Source organism: Schistocerca serialis, chromosome 9, assembly GCF_023864345.2.
Source record: "Schistocerca serialis cubense isolate TAMUIC-IGC-003099 chromosome 9, iqSchSeri2.2, whole genome shotgun sequence".
NCBI lineage: Eukaryota > Metazoa > Arthropoda > Insecta > Orthoptera > Acrididae > Schistocerca > Schistocerca serialis.
Genome location: NC_064646.1, coordinates 436,357,994 through 436,379,118, shown reverse-complemented (window position 1 = coordinate 436,379,118; position 21,125 = coordinate 436,357,994). Strand labels below are relative to the sequence as shown.

General features: G+C 43.5%; 1 protein-coding gene across 1 annotated transcript in view; it reads left to right on the top strand.

The window, feature by feature from the left end:
• The window catches only part of LOC126419008 (putative fatty acyl-CoA reductase CG5065), a 251,137-nt gene that overhangs the window by 188,007 nt on the left and 42,005 nt on the right, over positions 1-21,125 (top strand). Inside the window, exon 3 of the mRNA XM_050086060.1 lies at positions 7,403-7,657. Coding sequence (XP_049942017.1) covers positions 7,403-7,657 — 255 coding nt within the window. The remainder of the gene's footprint in view (positions 1-7,402; positions 7,658-21,125) is intronic.

The following is a 21,125-nucleotide window of genomic DNA, read 5'->3' as shown; positions in this document are numbered from 1 at the left end:
TCCTTTTTCTTCTCCTAATTTTTAATCTGATGCTTCTGGGCCAAAAATGTCGATAGCTGTGTAACCCTCAGTTTTTGAATGGTTTTTGCGTTAAAAATCCACATCTCATCACCAACTAGTAACTGAGGAGATTCCTTCCTAGACAAGCGATAAGCTTAGTTTCGAAAGATCTATTTTCATTACTAAAAACATACTGCTCCGCGTTTATACTCTTCTCCTTATTTCTTTTGCTGTCCGCTCCTGGCAATTGAGTGGTCACCGCGACGGAATGTCACACCTAACGGCCCGGGTTCGATTCCCGGCTGGGTCGGAGATTTTCTCCGCTCAGGGACTAGGTGTTGTGTTGCCCTTATCATCATCATTTCATCCCAATCGACACGGGAGTCGCCGAAGTGGCGTCAATTCGAAAGACTTGCACCAGGCGAACGGTCTACCCGACGGGAGGCCGTAGCCACACGGCACTCCATTCCTCTTGCTACCTATCCGATCATTGACTTTCATCGTCCTTAAGACAAATAACATATAGAAGAACGGAAAATGAAATCGAGGCTCTGTTAGAGGGCGATCAGTTTGGCAGGACGAAAGATAAGGGCACAGCAGGTCTGACGAGCTTGATAAATCGAAGCAAGACTTAAGAAAAACAAAGACCACAAAGAAATAGCGTTCGACAGTCTGAAAAGCTCCAAGATGTTCGAAATTCTCATAAAAATAGGTGTAACGTATAGCTAAAGATAGATAATGTATCATATGTACAAGAGCCAAGAGGGTACAATAAGAATGCAAAACCAAGAGAGAAGTGTTCGGTCTTTGTTCAACCTCAGATGCAATGACGTAAATAAAGAAAAGCTTCAGGAAAAGGATTAAAGTTGAATGGCATGAGTGCAAATATGGACTGAGAGTAAACCGAAGAAAGGGGAAATTAATGGGGAGCAGCGGAAATGAAATTAGTGATAAACTTAACATCAAAATTGAGGACCACGAAATATACGAAACTAAGATGTTCTGCTACCTTGTAACCAAAATAACATACGAGGGATGAAGCAAGGTGGACTTATAAAGTTAACTGGCACAAGCTAAGAGGGCATTCTTGGCCAAAAAGTATCAAACATCGGCCTTAATCTGAGGAAGAAATTCTGAGAATGTACATTTGGTGCAAAGCGTTGTATGGTAGTGAATCATTGACTGTGGGAAAACCAGAAAAGAAGAGAATCGAAGTGTTTGAGATGTGATAAGATTAGGAACGAAGAGGCACTCCTCAGAACCGACGAAGAAAGGAACGTGTGGAGAAGACTGACAAGATGATGCAACATGTGTTAAGGCATCAGGGAATAACTTCTAAGGTACTAGAGGAAGCCGTAGCGGTTAAAAACTGTAGGGGAATACAGATATTGTAATAAACCCGGTACATAATTGAGGACGTGGGATGTAAGAGCTACTTTTAGATGAGAGATTGGCACAAGAGAGAGCAATTCGTTACGGGCCACTTCAAACCCATGAGAAGACTGATAACCAAAAATGGAAAAAAACTCGTCAACTGGTTCTGTGGCTTCGCTGTTGATTTTTACAATTTTCGGCTCGTTTATTGAGGTTTATTTTAGTGTGATTATAATTTATTTCCAAGTCTACTTCCAAACTTTTTGTGTGATAAGCTCTTCGTGTGATCTGAAGTTTACCTCAATGAACAGAACACGGTATCAGAGAAACTAAGATGGTTCCATAATGGTCCACTGGTAGGTCTTCTCCGTTGTCTCTGTGCTTTTATCTTCTTGCCTGTTTCGATCATAGTGAATCTTTAATCACGGTTTTTCATACACTCTGTTATCTTTTGAATATTGTACATCTTATTAATTTCTTTGCTTCCAAAATTTCCGCCTTACGCGAAACACAATTCATTTATATTTCGTTGCTCTTTATATGTTTCAGCACTTCATGTGGTATCTTCAGGGAACTTTTCCTTATTACTCTCGCATAAATCTACGAGCTGATTTGCGCTGATAGTGTTAACGAAACATGTTTTATACTATTTGTTATAATTTCTCGTGCTGTTTCTTTCCTCGACCAGTTTCGTTTGAAAAAATGCGGAATTTGTTGTGGGACATTGCGGAATATTTCCACTTCAGTCACTATCGTTTCATGAAGTTCCGATACGTGGCGATGCTATACGTACTATTCAAAATGGCGTCTGTAACGGAGGTGTGTTGCAAATGGGGAGCTGACATTGTTTGTTTTTCTTTCGTAAAAAAAAACATCGCAGATATTCATAGGCGCTTGCAGAACGTCTTCAGAACTTCATTGGACTGTTTCTCAGTCACTTCACAACCGGGGTCTCGCAACTTCCACCTTGCATCTGCTTGGTCCAATGAAGGATGCACCCTGCGGAAAGCAGAATGTGGATGATGGGGAGATTATTAACGCAGCAAGACGTTGGCTTGGACGTCGACCAGCAAAGTGGTACGATCCGCGTGTATAAGCCCTCCCAGAAAGATGAACGGAGATTATGTTGGAAAACAAGATTTTGTAACCAAATGAGTGGAGAATAATATTGTGCATTGGAATTCTGTATAAAACCAACTTCCTTTCAGAAAAAAAGTGTTGCATTAATTACTGAACGCGCCTCGTATTTCTAGAGAGGACTTCCCTCTTGAAAACTTTCCAGTTCGTCTTCCTGTACAGCAGATTAAGGGCTGTCTCTGTTGTTTTCGTAGCCTCTGCACGTGTTTCGTTTGTATAGACATGCGTTGTCGAAGGACACGGCGCAGCACTGTTGTTTGCTGTTGCCTGTAGCCAGCATGCTATTAAATTCTCTGTACCATCAAAGAGATGCATCAGATAACGTGCTGCGTATTTTCCACGTGTAAATACAGGCAGCGTCACTCAACATAAATCTGCGGTCAGAGGTGAAAATCACGTAAACATCTTTTCTCTATGGCGTGACTGGCAGGAGTACTCAATATGCAAACAGCGGAACTCGTCCAGGACGAAGCGTTTGTTTGTCCTTTCTTTGAGTTTAATGTCCCGCCTTTACCGAAGTTGTTCCATCTGTATAACCTCTGGTTTATGTAAGTGCCTGAAAGAAAGTGTGGTGGGGACAAGACGTAGAGTAGTTACCTGCGCTTCTTGAGTTGAGAGAGAGAGAGAGAGATGGAAGCGCTTAGGTGAAAAGATTAAAGATTAAAGTGTGTAAAATCTTATGGGACTTAACTGCTAAGGTCATCCGTCCCTAAGCTTACACAGTACTTAACCTAAATTACCCTAAGGACAAACACACACACCCATGCCCGAGGGAGGACTCGAACCTCCGCCGGGACCAGCCGCACAGTCCATGACTGCAGCGCCTTAGGTGAAAAAAACTGAAGCGATCGTCAAGTGAGGTCTTAGGATTATGTCAGTCCCAAATTTCTAATATTGTAACGAAATTTCATCTTACAATAATTATTTGGAAATGAGCACAGTCAGAGTTAAAAGTACCAACTGCTACGAAATATACCGGGTGCTTAGAATTAAGATGCAGCTACTCGCAGTTATCCAGTGCGGGCTTTAATTATCGTATGTCAGCGAAACTTGGAACAAATTCTAATGCTTTAAAGCGGAACAGATTTACGCTGAAAAAAATTGGTTGCAATTTTGGCATCCAGATGCAAATGTGGCACTGTGAATGCATGAAAGACGTATAGAAATGTTTTCAAATGTAATGAATTACGAGCAGGACGCAGGCAGAAAAGGTCATATATTCGAGAGAGGCATAATGTTTATTTTGTTATTAACCGCTGCTTTCACGGCCGGCCGCGGTGGTCTCGCGGTTCTAGGCGCGCAGTCCGGAACCATGCGACTGCTACGGTCGCAGGTTCGAATCCTGCCTCGGGCATTGATGTGTGTGATGTCCTTAGGTTAGTTAGGTTTAAGTAGTTCTAAGTTCTAGGGGACTGATAACCACAGCAGTTGAGTCCCATAGCGCTCAGAGCCATCGCTGCTTTCACATTTCGTTCAATATGAGCACCGGAGACGAGATGCTGCATCCTTCGTTTATTAATAACCACAAATGAAATTCTGTTAAAGACAAGTATCTTTTGACTCATCTTCTTCAGTTTTAGAGTAAATAAAAATTTTGATAAAAGCAGACTTTACTCTCATTATAAGATCCTTAACGTCTCCTATAGCTTTCCTAATTAGGCAGTATAACGATAACTTGGTACAGTAACAAATTCTGCTTTGCTGCGTCGGCCTTGTCCCTTGCGTACAGTGGCCAAAATAGACGAGAGGACATTGTTGTTTCATTAGCCGCAGTAGAAGCAGCTTGAGCACACACACTCTACCAAATCTATAGAGTCTAATTAAAGACGGCGCCTCTTCAACATCGATACTGAAGCGGTCCTGATGCCTCAGCTCCATGATTACTCGAGTATTTTCATATGCCCACACGTGCGTATTGCGGTAATTTAGTATCCCATCTGTTGTGAATTCTGCCTCGTCTGTCAGCAAAATCAAAGTATCAAGTGCTGACCTTTAACGGCCCATGTCTCAACAGATATTGTTTTCCAGACAGATACGAGAGAGTGCTGGAAAATAATGCCTGTTCCCAATATAGGTTGAGGTATTACACGTCAGGCATATTACTTGGTCGGCTTTACCGCAACATGGACGCAGGCTGCAGCCCTCTGTCGCTAGAGGACTCGGAATTGTACAGTGTGCCGCGCTGGGTACCCGCGCTGTCTTAGGCGCCTTGTCACGGTTCGCGCTCCTCCCTTGTCGGAGGTTCGAGTCCTCCCTCGGCATTGGTGTGTGTGTGCTGTCCTTAGCGTAAGTTGGTTTAAGTTAGGTTAGGTAGCCCAGGGGCCGCTGACCTCAGCAGGTTGGTCCCACAGGAACTTACCACAAATTTCCAATTTCCAATTGTACAGTGTGACAAGGCGGCGCGTAATGCAACTCTGTTGGTGCGTGAGCAACAGCATGCTGCGTGCACAGTGGGTGCCTCGAATGCTCACTCCTGACACGACACAGAAGAGGCTGGTCACCTTTCAATAATATCTTCGGGGTTTTGAGCGGAGTGTCATGGATTGCTTAACAACATTGTGATAGGCGATGAAAGCTGGGTTCACCATTTTGACCCCAAAGGCAAGAGAGGACGCCAAAAGCTGTAAGACCATGTCACCAGCAGGAAAAGTCATGCTCACAGTGTTCTGGGACGTTTAAGATGTGGTACACTTCGAATTCATGCCTAAAGGCACCACCATAAACTCTGCAAAGTAATGCGAGGCCCTCAGAAAACTGAAAGCACGGTTTCGAAGAGTTAGTTCACGCATATAGCACCTCCTTCAGCATAACAATGCCAGACCACACACGTGCGCTGAGACAGCTGCAACAATCCGACGCCCTGGGTTCACTGTCATCGGTCATCCTCCATACAGACCCGGCTTGGCGCCATCCGATTTTCATCTGCTTCATCAACTTAAAGAGTAGCTCCGAGGACCTCCCTTTGATAGTGATGATAGTGGTGGAGGTTGTGGCTCCGTCGATAAAATCAATCACTCTACAGCGAAGGTATCAACAAATTGGTCTCCCGTTTGGAGAACTTTGTTCGTCGCCTGGGTGACTATGGTGAGAAATGAATGAGACATGTAGAATAAAGCTGTAGAATGTTAATAAAAGTTTGTTTTATTTAAAATGTTTTAAGGGGCTCCGGAAAGGCTCAAAATCATGAAAAGTTCAATTTTTACTTTTTTGCGTTTTCTGAATATGCAGACTATTACCTTTTAGTAGATATATAATTTATTCAATTCCGAAGACTACAACTATTTTTAAAAATTTTTTGAAATATGTTCTACATGGGCGTGACCCACTGTGGCGCTGTTAAACTGCTGTCAAATGGTGTTATTATTAACGTCCGTGTTCATCAGGTACATTTTAGTGATGTGAGATAAAGTATGTGTTGTGGCTAACCTGTGATAGTTCAATATATATCGCTGGTGTGATTGTCGATTGTTTCATGTTTATTTACTCTGTCGTTATCTCGAAAATATTCGTAACTAATTCTGTTTCTTGAGTCTCTGTTTTGTTGAAGTATAATAATGAGTAAAAGTAAAGTTATTAGAAATCCTCTGAATGCTTTTAAGAAAAGGAGAAATGTTGGAAAGCCAAAGGTATGTGTTATTACTGTAAACAATAAAGACGATAACCAAATGAGTGAACCTAACCTCTCAAGTACACCTGCCCATAGCAGTCAAAGTGGGAAAGAAAATACTTCACAGAAGAAGCTTGGTTCAATGAGTGAAAACTATGAATGTTTTATGGGCGAATCGGATGCGAATGAAATATTTGATATGTCGGTTCTCAAAGGAATTTTTTCAAACTGTGTAAGATGTATTCATTGTAGTGAAGTTGGTCTGGAACTCTCCATAATAAAGCACGTAGGACTTGCTAGTGAAATACAACTGAAATGTGATAAGTGTTCATACATGACCACCTTTTGGAACAGTGTTGCAGTAACTGCAACTGAAGAAAATGGTAGCAAACTCTACGAACACAACAACGAGCGATGCTTGCTTTAGACAAGGAACGCCTTCGGGCTGCAGACAGGGCTGTAAAGAGTCTAGAAATACAAGCAAGAGTAAACAGGAGGAGGAACAAGAGGAAGCTGGAGGAGGAGTTTGCAGAGGATGAAGATAATCCATCCTATGGACCTGGAATGCACTAAAAAGTTAATCCAATCTTTGTCGCTCGATTCCCAAAACTTTTATTTTCTCATACTAATTACATGTTTTCTAAGGATCTTCCAAACATATTTGTTTCAAACTTTCAGTAAATGTTACACAGTACCTTCTGCATAATTTAACACAGCCTTTTTCCAAAAAACTGTATATTTTTGAATATATAAATAAAAAATTGCAAAAAAAGTTGTGAATTTTCATTACAATAGAAAAAAAATCATCTTTAATAACTGAACTAAAATTTTGTAAAATCCCTGTGTTAAGTTGTAGCCCATATTCCAATAAATAATCTGTAAAAAGTTCAACTTCCTACCTCAAATACTTTGTGAGGAAAGATGTAATTTATAAGCGATATTTCAACATTGCAAGTATAGGGCGTTCCGGAGCCCCTTAATAATTTCCACACAAAAATTCGGACACATTTCTTTTCAGGAACCCTTGCAATTATAGGAACTTTTCTTTTAGTTTTGACCAGGAATATGTTACACTCTTTTTATAGATTCTGCATAAAAGAAATGGCTAATAATAGAATCTAGGGCCCTCTTGGATAAATTTCTGTGGACGACCATGAGTGACAACATCAACATGAGACTTCCGTCATACAATTCTATTCAACTCTATAGAGTTCTGATCAGGAAGCAGTTAAAACTGTCTCGGGTGCAGTCAGTGGTTGAACCGTATCGATGTGTTGGTTGCAGCTGTTCGACAAGCTGAAGGCGGAGCGCGGAGCGGACCTGATCGCCCGCAAGGTGGTGGGCGTCGCTGGGGACGTGGCGGCGCCCGACCTGGGGCTGTCGGCGACCGACCGCAGGACGCTGTGCGAGCGCGTCTCCATCATCTACCACGCCGCCGCCACCATCCGCTTCGACGAGGAGCTCAAGAAGGCCGTCATGCTCAACACCAGGGGCACCAGGCTCATGCTCGAGCTCGCCAAGGAGGTCAAGAAGCTCGATGTAAGTACCATGCTGTCAAAAGCAATCCGTACCCAGACTGGAAGTCGAACGGCAGTTTGTAACAGTCCTCCCCCTCTCGTCGTGCTTAAAATGTTCGTTTAGCGGTCGAAAATGTAATCTGGATCACCAGAATTTGCATTTAGTCGGGGGCGAAGAAGTTACATACAGGTGAACAAGCTAAGTTTAACAGCTTTGACCGTTCGCTTATTACCAACCGCAAGCCCCTGTTGTCAACTTTTGATAGAGATGACAGTATTTGTGCACTGAAATACAAAAATTGCTCTGAGCACTATGGGACTTAACATCTATGGTCATCAGTCCCCTAGAACTTAGAACTACTTAAACCTAACTAAGTTAAGGACATCACACAACACCCAGTCATCACGAGGCAGAGAAAATCCCTGACCCCGCCGGGAATCGAACCCGGGAACCCGGGCGTGGGAAGCGAGAACGCTACCGCACGACCACGAGCTGCGGACACACTGAAATTCAATAGATAATACAAGGTCCAGTCCAGTCACATTAATATGACCACCACGTGCTATAACCACTCACAGACGGCATATGTCAACATTAGCGGTACAGGATAGACGCTGAAGACCCAAAGGAACTGGTACACCTGCCTAATATCGTGTAGGGTCGCAGCGAGCGGACAGAAGTGCCGCAACACAACGTGACATGAACTCGACTAACGTCTTAAGTAGTGTTGGAGGGGACTGACACCATGAATCCTGCAGGCCTGTCCATAAATCCGTAAGAATACTTAGGTGTGGAGATCTCTTCTGAATAGCACGTTTCAAGGCAAGACAGGTACGCTCATTAACGTTCATGTTTCAGGAGTTTGATGCCCAGCGGAAGTGTTTAGAAGAGTGATCATGGAGCCACTCTGTGGCAATTCTGGACGTGTGAGGTGTCGCATTGTCCTGCTGAAATTGCCCAAGTCCGTAGGAATGCACTATCGACATGAATGGATGCAGGTGATCAGACAGGATGCTTACGTACGTCACCTGTCCAAGTTGTATCTAGACGTATTAGGGGTCCCATATCACTCCAACTGCACACCCCCTACATCATTACAGAGCCTCCGCCAGCTTGAACAGTCCCCTGTTGACATGCAGGATCCATGGACTCATGAGGTTGCCTCCATACCCGTACACGTCCATCCGCTCGATACAATTTGAAACGAGACTCGTTCGACCAGGAAACATGTTTCCAGTCATCAGCAGTTCAATGTCGGTGTTGACGTGCGCAGGCGACACGTAAAGCTTTGTGTCGTGCAGTCGTCAAGGGTAGACGAGTGGGCCTTCGGCTCCGGAAGCCCATACCGATGACATTTCGTTGAATGGTTCGCATGCAGGCCCAGCATTGAAATCTGCAGCAATTTATGGAAGGGTTGCACTTCTGTCACGTTGAACGATTCGATCTTTTTCCGGCAACAGCGATGACGGAGATTTGACGTTTTACCGGATTCCTGATATCCACGGTGAAATGGTTGTACGGGAAGGTCACCATTTCATCGCTATCTCAGAGATGCTGTCTCCCATCGCTCGAACGCCGATTATATCACCATGTTCAAACTCACTTAAATCTTGGAAACCTGTCATTGTAGCAGCAGTGACCGATCTAACAACTGCGCCTGACACTTGTTGCTTATATAGGCGTGATTCATCTGCCACCACTCATTGGACGTTCAGTTACGGTATTCATCGTACAGATGGACGTTGGCGTGCACTACGACAGTTGTCGTAAGGGCCCAGGGCGGAGGGGTATTCATCTATGGGTAGCATGTTCACCCCCCCCCCCTCCCCACCCCATATGCAATTTCTTTTTCCTTGGCACGATGGCATCAACCGGCGGGACAGTGCTACATGTCGAATAGCTTGCAGTGTACGTGCTTAGTTCGACGTGCACCAGAGCGTTCACCATACTCTACTGACCAGCCAACCCCTTCGATCTAAACTCAGTCGAGAATCCGTGGGACGACGTCGAGCGGTCTGTTCGTGCCATAGATCCTCAACTGAGAAACCTAGCGCGTCTTTCCACGGCACCGTAGTCAGCAAGGCCCCACATCCCTGCCAGTGCTTCCCAGAACCTCCATGAGTCTCTCTCTACCTGCACTCCCGCACTGCTAAGGGCGGTTATTCAGACTTTTGGCAGATCGTCACATCAATGTGACTGGTTTGCGTGCAATGCATTTGGTTTTACTTAGCGAGTAAGAAAAAGTACTTGCAGTTGACGTCACTGTCCATCAGATGACAAATTTGATTAACAACTGTTCCGCCCGCACTCCCAGTCGTGGTTGACTTACAACACTGGCTGCGTCAGATTCATCAACAGTTTGATCTTACCATCAGTTTTTTATTTATTTTTGAGTCCTCAGTCTTCTGACTGATTTCTGGTTTGATGCAACCCACCAAGAATTCCTGTCTTGTATTAGATCCTTCATATCAGTGGATCACTTGCATTCTACATCCTCAATTATTTCTTGGATATATCCCAATCCCTGTCTTTCCCTATAGTTTTTACATTCTACAGCTTCCTGTAGTACCATGAAAGCTATTCCGTGACGCCGTAGCAAACGTCCCGTTATCCGATCCCTTCTTCTTGTCAGTGTTTTCCATACGTTCCTCTCTCCGACAATTCTGCAGGGAACCTCCTCATTCCTTATCTCATCAGTCCACCTAATTCTCAACACAGCACCATATCACAAACGCGTCGATTCTCTTCTTTTCCGGCTTTCGTGCAGCCGATGAGTCAGTACGATACAATGCTGCGCTCCAAACGTAAATTCACAGAAATTTATTCTCAAATTAAGGCCGATGTTTGATACCAGTAGGTTTTTCATAGCCGAAAATGCTCTCTTTGGCTGTCTAGTCTGCATTTTATGCACCCGCTAGTTCGTCCATCACCTGTCAAGTTGTTGTCAACGTAGCTAAATTCCTTAGTTTCATTTACTTTGTGGCAATCAATTCTGACAATTTTATTGCTAATCTCATATCTGTTGCTTCTCATTTGTTTCCTCATTTTACTCTCAATGCATGCTGCATGCTCACCAGAATATTCGTTCCACTTACCATGTCCTGCGATTTTTTCTTCCTTTCGCTGAGGGTAGCTACGTCTTCGGCGAACCCTAGCATTGATATCCTTTGACCCAGAACTTTAGTTCTTCTCTTGAACCTCTCTTTTATTTATATCATTATTTTTTCGATGTATAGATTGGACAGTAGAGGCTTAACACTGCGTCGCTCAGTCATACACTCTTTATAGTCCAGGCACTTCTCAGTTGGTCTTTTTTTTTTTTCATTCATATTATCTCCTGCTTCTTACTGTACAGGGAGAGGCAAATAAAAATCGCCCAGAGAACAGAGTTCCAGGATACAAAGAAACATAGCAAAGGAAAGGCAATACAGTACTAACCTGACTATAACATATGTTGAAAGTGACCATCAATCATTTGTTGACAGTTTTGGGCCCTTGTCAGCAAGTTCCTAAAGGCGGATCCAAGCAGGACTGCTGTAATTGCTGCAGTCTCATCCGAAATGTTGTGCGGCAGTTCTTGAAGAGTATGAGGGTTGTTGCGATACATTTTGTATAACGTGCGTCTTTCCCTGTAGCTTACTTCTATTGTTTTAAGAATTTCGAGCAGCTTGCACTATTTTACACCCTCAAGTGCTTTTTACAGGCCTTCAGATCCTATGAATTTTGTTGAATCTTAAATCAAATAATGGTTCAGGCAAGTACCATTTCTCATCATGTGCATGCGATTGTTAATCTTGAAACATTTGTGCCATCATTCGTCCGACACGTTTCGTTCATAATTTCTCATTACACTACTTTTTCTCTAAATTCTTTAATTAATAGCTCTCCTTTTATCGCACTTTCGCTTCATGCCTTCTGTCGACACTTAGCTCCAGTGGTGGTTGCTGTGTCAGAGCACAAGAGAACGTGAACACACTACTTTTGAGACCTTGCGAATTTATTGGTTATTTTTCTCTGAATGTTGTTAAACGTAACATAGATGAGGTACTGTGAAATATACGGCCCCTAAATCTACCCCGCTATTTTCTCATGCAGACCTTCTGAAACTTGGCGTCAGCGACGCAAGCACATCTTCAGCTGTGCACGTTTTAAGGGGCTTCTGCGCATGCGCAGCTGGCATGACGAATTGCCACATGGTTCTAATATATACAGATTAGATTAACAATGTGCACGGTTTGTGGAGTGCACAGGCACGCCTTACTACTCAACTACAAGTTTCATTCTGTGTCTCGAAGTGGTAGCACACTGCGGCAGACGGTCATCTTCGCTCGTTTGGCAGTTGTAGTTAAACCAGCAATTCCTGTTTCAGGCTTTCAAGTTTATCTGAATCAAAAAATTTGTGATCATCCAAAACGTATAATCACGAGCCGCTACTGCTTAGCTCACTTATTAGTCACAGTAGTCTATATAACGTGTTTTACTCTACATTCCTTTTTCTTCCCATTGCACCACACTTTCGTAATCGATTCTTACCTCCTAGCCTCTCACTCGTGCTTGAAAACGCACTCGCGCTCTACTCGAAAACCTCGCATTGTCGAGACGACGAAGTGCAGCAAACGCAATGATGAATCAAGACGAAAGCGTAAACTTCCCAATGAAGATCTCAATTTCATTCTGTGTTCCCGATATACCCTCGTAAGAAGGTGGCATAGAAGCGAAGGTAATAACCGGAAACGAAAAACGAAAGTCAGTATTCCTGTCAGAAATTCCGCTCATTTCCACTTACTTACCACTCACCTTCAAAAGCACCAATCTATGGCAAGATTAGCCTACAGTATGTTAAATGTTATACAAAGGAGATGATTAACTGCATTTTTTTCCAATGCAGAAAACAAACGGAGAAAATATCAACGAAGTGAGTTCTCTTCAGGTAGTAAATAAGTAATTTACGTATCGTAATTTGTATCACACAACTGCAGTAATGGTTGAGTCCAGTTTACTAACCATCAGCTAACGACAGCGTCCGCGCGAAGTGGAACGATTAGAGCTGCATAATGCTAATGACAGGGGCGTGCACAGAACCGGTCCCTCCTCAGCGAAATTCTTTGCATCTTCCGTAAACAAGTGGGCTGACGAGTGTGCAAGCTTTCAGGTTGAAGTGAGTGTTGACTCGGTACAGTGTCATACAGTAGACGGAATTTCCCATGATGGCCATACCTTATTTGTTATTTATTTTGTTATTCTCATTATTATTATTATTGGTAGTAGTAGTAGTAGTAGTAAAACGACTGCAAGTTTCACAGTGGAGGCAGTCGTTTCTGTTTGACGTAAGTTGGTTTAGTACAGCATACTTCCAGCTTTATATCATGTGATAGGAATGATTCAACAGCACATTTCACAAAGAGAAACAAAAGAAAAGAAAAAAATGATGTCTGTACTATATTCTTGATTTTGAGGTCAAAATTTCTCCGGATTGTGAGAACCAGGGTAACAAGAGTCTACACGTGCTACCTAGCGCCATAACACAGCAGCTGCATTTCAGTGTTATCCCTTTTTTGTCATGCATGCTTCCATCACACCAGTTTCTGTCAGTGTTCACGGTTTCCATAATTCGTTCCGTAGTATCTACTGATCATACGGAACAGTATTGCCTCCAGTTCATGCTACTGACTGATGTGCATGTCGGCTTGAAGCTGATTATATTATTTATACATAATGTACACGTTTATTCCACGTTCTGCTGGCTATTAAAATAATAGAAATGCCTCAAGAAACTTCGTTAGCACGGCTTCGTGGCTTCTTTAATCTCTCGTACTACTAGAATAAATACACACAACTCGTGAAAGATTTTAAAAGGAATTTCCATACATATAACAGCTGCAATGGAACATGTTTGATTGAGTATTGTTCACTCATTTATTCACACATCGTCTTCTGTAAATTCCAACCTGAAGGAGAGCCTTGGAACAAGGAAAGTCGTACAATGACAGGCAAGAAGCAGCCACTGCAGACATTTTCAGCGCCAGTGTTTGTCCAGCAAGGGGGGAAGAGGTGGCGGCGTGAAGTTCCTGATCACCAGACATTGCGCCAATATCCTGGTTTAAATACCAAACCTTCTTGCAGTGTCTCACGAAGTGAGGTTGTGTGTCGCTGTTGAAGGTGATCTCGTCCGTTGGATGGGAACGTTGAGTTCTGCGGCCCGCTCCGTGTTATTCGAGAGGAGCGGAACTACACTACTGGCCATTAAAATTGCTACACCAGGAAGAAATGCATATGATAAACGGGTATTCATTGGACAAATATATTATACTAGAACTGACATGTGATTACATTTTCACGCAACTTGTGTGCATATATCCTGAGAAATCAGTACCCAGAACAACCACCTCAGACCGTAATAACGGCCTTGATACACCTGGTTATTGAGTCAAACAGAGCTTGGATGGCGTGTACAGGTACAGCTCCCCATGCAACTTCAACACGATACCACAGTTCAGTTCATCAAGAGCAGTGACTGGCGTATTGTGACGAGCCAGTTGCTCGGCCACCATTGACCAGACGTTTTCAATTGGTGAGAGATCTGGAGAATGTCTTGGCCAGGGCAGCAGTCGAACATTGTCTGTATCCAGAAAGGCCCGTACAGGACCTGCACCATGCGGTCCTGCATTATCCTGCTGAAATGTAGGGTTTCGCAGAGATCCAATGAACGGTAGAGCCACGGGTCGTAACACATCTGAAATATAACGTCCACTGTTCAAAGTGCCGTCAATGCGAACAAGAGGTGACCCCATACCATCACGCCGGGTGATACGCCAGTATGGCGATGACGAATACACGCTTCCAATGTGCGTTCACCGCGATGTCGCCAAACACGGATGCGACCATCATGATGCTGTAACCAGAACCTGGATTCAGCCGAAAAAATGACGTTTTGCCATTCTTGCACCCAGGTTCGTCGTTGAGTAAATCATCGCAGGCGCTCCTGTCTGTGATGCAGCGTCAAGGGTAACCGCAACCATGGTCTCCGAGCTGATAGTCCACGCTGCTGTAAACGTCGTCGAACAGTTCGTACAGATGGTTGTTGCCTTGCAAGCGTCCCCATCTGTTGACTCAGGGATCGAGACGTGGCTGCACGATCCGTTACACCCATGCGGATAAGATACCTGTCATCTCGACTGCTAGTGATACGGGGCCGCTGGGATCCAGCCCGGCGTTCCGTATCACACTCCTGAACCCACCGATTCCATATTCTGCTAACAGTCATTGGATCTCGACCAATGCGAGCAGCAATGTCGCGATACGATAAACCGCAATCGCGATAGGCCACAATCCGACCTTTATCAAAGTCGGTAACGTCATGGTACTCATTTCTGCTCCTTACACGGTCAACTGCTGTTTGTGTATGAGAAATCGTTTGGAAACTTTCCTCATGTCAGCACGTTGTAGGTGTCGCCACCGGCGCCAATCTTGTGTGAATGCACTGAAAAGTTAATCATTTGCATATCACAGCATCTTCTTCCTGTCGGTTAAATTTCGCGTCTGTAGCACTTCATCTTCGTGGTGTAGTAATTTTAATGGGCAGTAGTGTATGTGTCGGCACCGGGTTTCACCCTCTCCCTTCTCTCATCATCCTCATAATTCGATACAAACACTGAATTACACACGTAGCCGGTTACACTCACCTACGCTCCAAAATTACACATATGACACGAGTCTCACATACCGTATCCGCAGGCAAAGGAGGCAATGTGGCGGAGGAACATAGTTTGTTTAAATTATATATATGTACACATATATATATATATATATATATATATATATGTATATATATATATATATGTGTGTGTGTGTGTGTGTGTGTGTGTGTGTGTGTGTGTGTGTGTGTGTGTGTGTGCGTGTGTTATGTAATTTGTACTCATCTGGACCCGCTGCATCGTATAGGTCATATATGGACATCGTTTATTATGCCATGAGAGGAATACACTGCTATGTTGGATTATATTATTGTTACAATAGGCCTATTTCGGCGAGACTGTTATCGTCAGCTTATATGAGCTAGTCTTGATGTCCAGGTGATGTCGCTGTTTTAGCCGCTGTCACTACTGTATAAGTTTGCTCCTTTGATGTTTGTGCAGCCTGTAACTATATAACATCGCCGACTCATCTGTCAATGCAGCTTTCAAGTAACATCATTATGACATAAACTTTCATAATATTGGACGACTTCAGAAATAACTGCTCCAGTTACAGTTTAACACCCACTATAGCTCCATCAACATCAAAGTAGCGAACTTATACAGCAGTGACAGCAACTTAGACAGCGACAGCATATGAACATCAAGACCACCTGATATAACCTAACGATGACAATCTCGCCGAAATAGGCCTTTTGTAACAAAAAGTATAGCCGAACACAGCAGCGTCTTGATCTCGTGGTATAGTATATACAGGGTGTTTCAAAAATGACCGGTATATTTGAAACGGCAATAAAAACTAAACGAGCAGCGATAGAAATACACCGTTTGTTGCAATATGCTTGGGACAACAGTACATATTCAGGCGGACAAACTTTCGAAATTACAGTAGTTACAATTTTCAACAACAGATGGCGCTGCAAGTGATGTGAAAGATATAGAAGACAATGCAGTCTGTGGGTGCGCCATTCTGTACGTCGTCTTTCTGCTGTAAGCGTGTGCTGTTCACAACGTGCAAGTGTGCTGTAGACAACATGGTTTATTCCTTAGAACAGAGGATTTTTCTGGTGTTGGAATTCCACCGCCTAGAACACAGTGTTGTTGCAACAAGACGAAGTTTTCAACGGAGGTTTAATGTAACCAAAGGACCGAAAAGCGATACAATAAAGGATATGTTTGAAAAATTTCAACGGACTGGGAACGTGACGGATGAACGTGCTGGAAAGGTAGGACGACCGCGTACGGCAACCACAGAGGGCAACGCGCAGCTAGTGCAGCAGGTGATCGAACAGCGGCCTCGGGTTTCCGTTCGCCGTGTTGCAGCTGCGGTCCAAATGACGCCAACGTCCACGTATCGTCTCATGCGCCAGAGCTTACACCTCTATCCATACAAATTTCAAACGCGACAACCCCTCAGCGCCGCTACCATTGCTGCATGAGAGACATTCGCTAACGATATAGTGCACAGGATTGATGACGGCGATATGCACGTGGGCAGCATTTGGTTTACTGACGAAGCTTATTTTTACCTGGACGGCTTCGTCAATAAACAGAACTGGCGCATATGGGGAACCGAAAAGCCCCATGTTGCAGTCCCATCGTCCCTGCATCCTCAAAAAGTACTGGTCTGGGCCGCCATTTCTTCCAAAGGAATCATTGGCCCATTTTTCAGATCCGAAACGATTACTGCATCACGCTATCTGGACATTCTTCGTGAATTTGTGCCTTAGACGAGACTGCGGACACCTCGTGGTTTATGCAAGATGGTGCCCGGCCACATCGCACGGCCGACGTCTTTAATTTCCTGAATGAATATTTCGATGATCGTGTGATTGCTTTGGGCTATCCGAAACATATAGGAGGCGGCGTGGGTTGGCCTCCCTATTCGCCAGACATGAACCCCCCTGTGACTTCTTTCTGTGGGGACACTTGAAAGACCAGGTGTACCGCCTGAATCCAGAAACAATTGAACAACTGAAGCAGTACATCTCATCTTCATGTGAAGCCATTCCGCCAGACACGTTGTCAAAGGTTTCGGGTAATTTCATTCAGAGACTACGCCATATTATTGCTACGCATGGTGGATATGTAGAAAATATCGTACTATAGAGTTTCCCAGACTGCAGCGCCATCTGTTGTTGAAAATTGTAACTACTGTAATTTCGAAAGTTTGTCTGCCTGAAAATGTACTGTTGTCCCAAGCATATTGCAACAAACGGTGTATTTCTATCGCTGCTAGTTTAGTTTTTATTGCCGTTTCAAATATACCGGTCATTTTTGAAACACCCTGTACATTATGTATTCAAATCACTAAAGTAGGTAACAGTTGGGACTTCAAAGAAAATTCAGGAATTTAAAAAAAAGGCACATTTTTTCCTCATTTATTGCATGGAGGGTCAATGATATACACACCAGTAATCCTTCCTCCTCATCTCCCCTCTCCCCCCCCCCCCCCGCCCCCCCATGACCTTTAAAGGTCGGAACTCCATCGAATAAAACAGTTTCAAATATGTGAGTGCTTTACAAAAGGCTTTTGAGAAAAGCTAGTTCACACCAATGTTTATGACGTCATATGTCGTGAAATATGTGTCGTACAGTGATATAACTTTGCAGGTACATGGAGTGCATACGTGCAAATTTGTTTTACAGAGATAGTAGTCAAGAAATAATAAACAAACATCAAGCTTGAGGCTGAGACTTTACTGTAAGACAGCGAAAACGTAAAAAGCGGTAAACTTGTTTGCCTTCCATTCTTTGGTCGGGGTTTCAGCGAGAAAATGTTTCGAAAAGGTGTAAAATTATGTGGGAAGCTTTTTGGAAATCGCTAAGTGTTCTCTTTCTTAACTGGATGAATATAGTTCGGGTAATTTGCACGCCTTCAGTTACGCTGATTCAAGACATACACAGTTCCTAATTTTAACATTTCAGTTATTCTTGTAAGCCTTTGACTTAAGATTATACCTCTTAGTGAGAAGATCATGACCACATTTTAAACTTTTAAATTTGGTCAATATCTACGAGGGTTGTTCAATAAAGATTGATCATAATTTTTTATGGTCATAATTTCGGGCGCTAAAATTTAATCTTATGGTATTCCGTTAGCTTAATGTCGCCTCCCGCGCACGGGATCCCGGGTTCGATTCCCGGCGGGGCCAGGGATTTTTCATGCCTCGAGATGACTGGGTGTTGTGTCATCTTCATCATCATCATCTTCATCATCATCATCCATCCCCATTACGGTCGGAGGAAGGCAATTGCAAACCACCACCGCTATGATCTTGCCCAGTACGGCGGTGCGGGTCTCCCGCATCGTCCCCTACGCCCCTCCTCCTCATCATCATCATACCATCATCATCATCATCTTCAATGTGCAACAAACACGCCGGCCGTAGTAGTTTCATTGTTAGGACTCCTGGTTCCCACAAGTGAGAGTCAGGCAAGGTCAGACATGTTCACTATCGCCTACCGCTGCAGTGGAGGTAACAAGCGAGGAACAATATGCGGCTTTGACATCCTGCTTTCGTCTCAACAAATCTTCAGATGAGACCTATACAATGTTACAGGAGGCCTGTGGAGAGTCTGTTCTTCACTACAGCATAGATCGAAGGTGGTTTAAAATGTTTAAAGCGGGGAGACAATCAATTTTAAAGGAAGGTGGACCCAGTGCTCCAGGTACTGCTCTTACGGAAGAAAACATCAACACTGCTGCTGCCATTGTGAGAGAGAATCGACGAATTACCTTAAGATCACTTTCTAAAATACTGAACATATCATTGGGTGCCACCCACACCTTGGTGACAGAAAAATTACACATGACACGTGTTTGTGCGCGATGGATTAGAAGACTGTTGATTCCCGAACAAAAAGACATTCGCGTGCAGGTCTACATCATTTTGATCCTGAGAGCAAACAGGAAAGCTCAGTGTGGAAATCTCCTTCATCACCAACCCCCAAAAAATCAAGAGTGGCATCTCATTCTTTGATATTCATAGAATGGTTTATCAGCATGTTGCACCTGCACACACATCTGTAACTGAAGAATACTACAGGAATGTCTTGAAAACATTACAAGTCCATATCAGGCGCAAAACACCACATTTCCGTGAAACGGGCTGGATGCTGCACCACGATAATGCGCGGAGCGTATTGCCAATGTTGTTTGCTGAATATCTTGCAAAAATCAGCGTGAAGTACATCCCTCACCCTCCCTATAGTCCGGATTTAGCCCCATGTGACTTTTTTCTATTCCCTAACATGAAGCAACGCCTTCATGGGAGGCAATATCAATCATCAGATGCAGTAGTGAAGGCTGCAGAGGCGATTTTGAAGGACCTCTTAAAATTAGTTTCCAGCATGTATTTGAAAACTGGCAGAAACGCTATGACACGTGCACCGCATTCAAGGGACACTACTTTGAAAACGTCCATCTAAATTATGGGGATGAGTAAAGGTATGTTGTCAAAAAAAATTATGATCATTCTCTAGTGAACAGCCCTCGTATATGGAAAATACTGAGACTCTAATATTTGTTGCTCCTGAAAGCTGTCATATAGGCAGCGTGCAACTGCTCCTATTAGTGACGTGAGCGTATGTGTGTGTGTGTGTGTGTGTGTGTGTGTGTGTGTGTGTGTGAATTCCTAAGGGGCCAAACTGCTGAGGTCATCGGTCCCTAGACTTACACACGACTTAAACTAACTTACGCTAACAAGGAAACCTCCCCATCGCACCCCCCTCAGATTTAGTTATAAGTTGGCACAGTGGATAGGCCTTGAAACACTGAACACAGATCAATCGAGAAAACAGGAAGAAGTTGTATGGAACTATGAAAAAAATAAGCAAAATATACAAACTGAGTAATCCATGTGTAGCATATGCAACATCAAGGAGGATGTGAGCTCACGAGCGCAGTGGTCCTGTGTTAGCGTGGGCAGCTGCGGAACGAAAGGTACTTGGTTCAAGTCTTCCCTCGGGTGAAAAGTTTATTTTTTTATTTTCGCAAAGTTATGATCTGTCCGTTCGTTCATTGACGTCTCTGTTCACTGAAATGAGTTTAGTGTCTGTGTTTTGCGACCGCACCGCAAAACCGTACGATTAGTAGACGAAAGGACGGGCCTCTCCAATGGGAACCGAAAACATTTAATCGCAAGGTCTTACGATTCCTTCACAGGAAAACTCGTCTGATATATTCTATAAGACACTGGTGACGGCATGTGCGTCACATGACGGGAATATGTTGTCGACCCACCTAACTTGTACACTTGGTGAATGGGTAATAAGATTCTTCTACCTTGCCCGATTTAGGTTTTCTTGTGGATGTGATAATCACTCCAAAAAAAGTGATGAAAACATAAGAGTTTCTGACATAAACTGCAACAAATGACTGCAATAGTTTAACAGTCACACAGTTTTCACTGTGCCCTGTCAAAACATTTGTTTTTAACGTTTTCAAATTTTTCCGTGTGTAGACCGTCAAATCCTGCATATGTCCAAGCAAATCGTTGTCGACCCACCTAACCTGGACACTTGGCGAATGGATAATAAGATTCTTCTACCTTGCCCGATTTAGGTTTTCTTGTGGATGTGATAATCACTCCCAAAAAGTGATGAAAACATAAGAGTTTGTCACATAAACTGCAACAAATGAATGCAACAGTTTCACAGTCACACAGTTTTCACTGTGCTCTGTCAAAATATATGTTTTTAACGTTTTCACATTTTTCCGTGAGTAGACCGCCAAATCCTGCATATGTCCAAGCAAATCTGAACATGTCCTGGAATTTTGGAGAGCGAAGTTG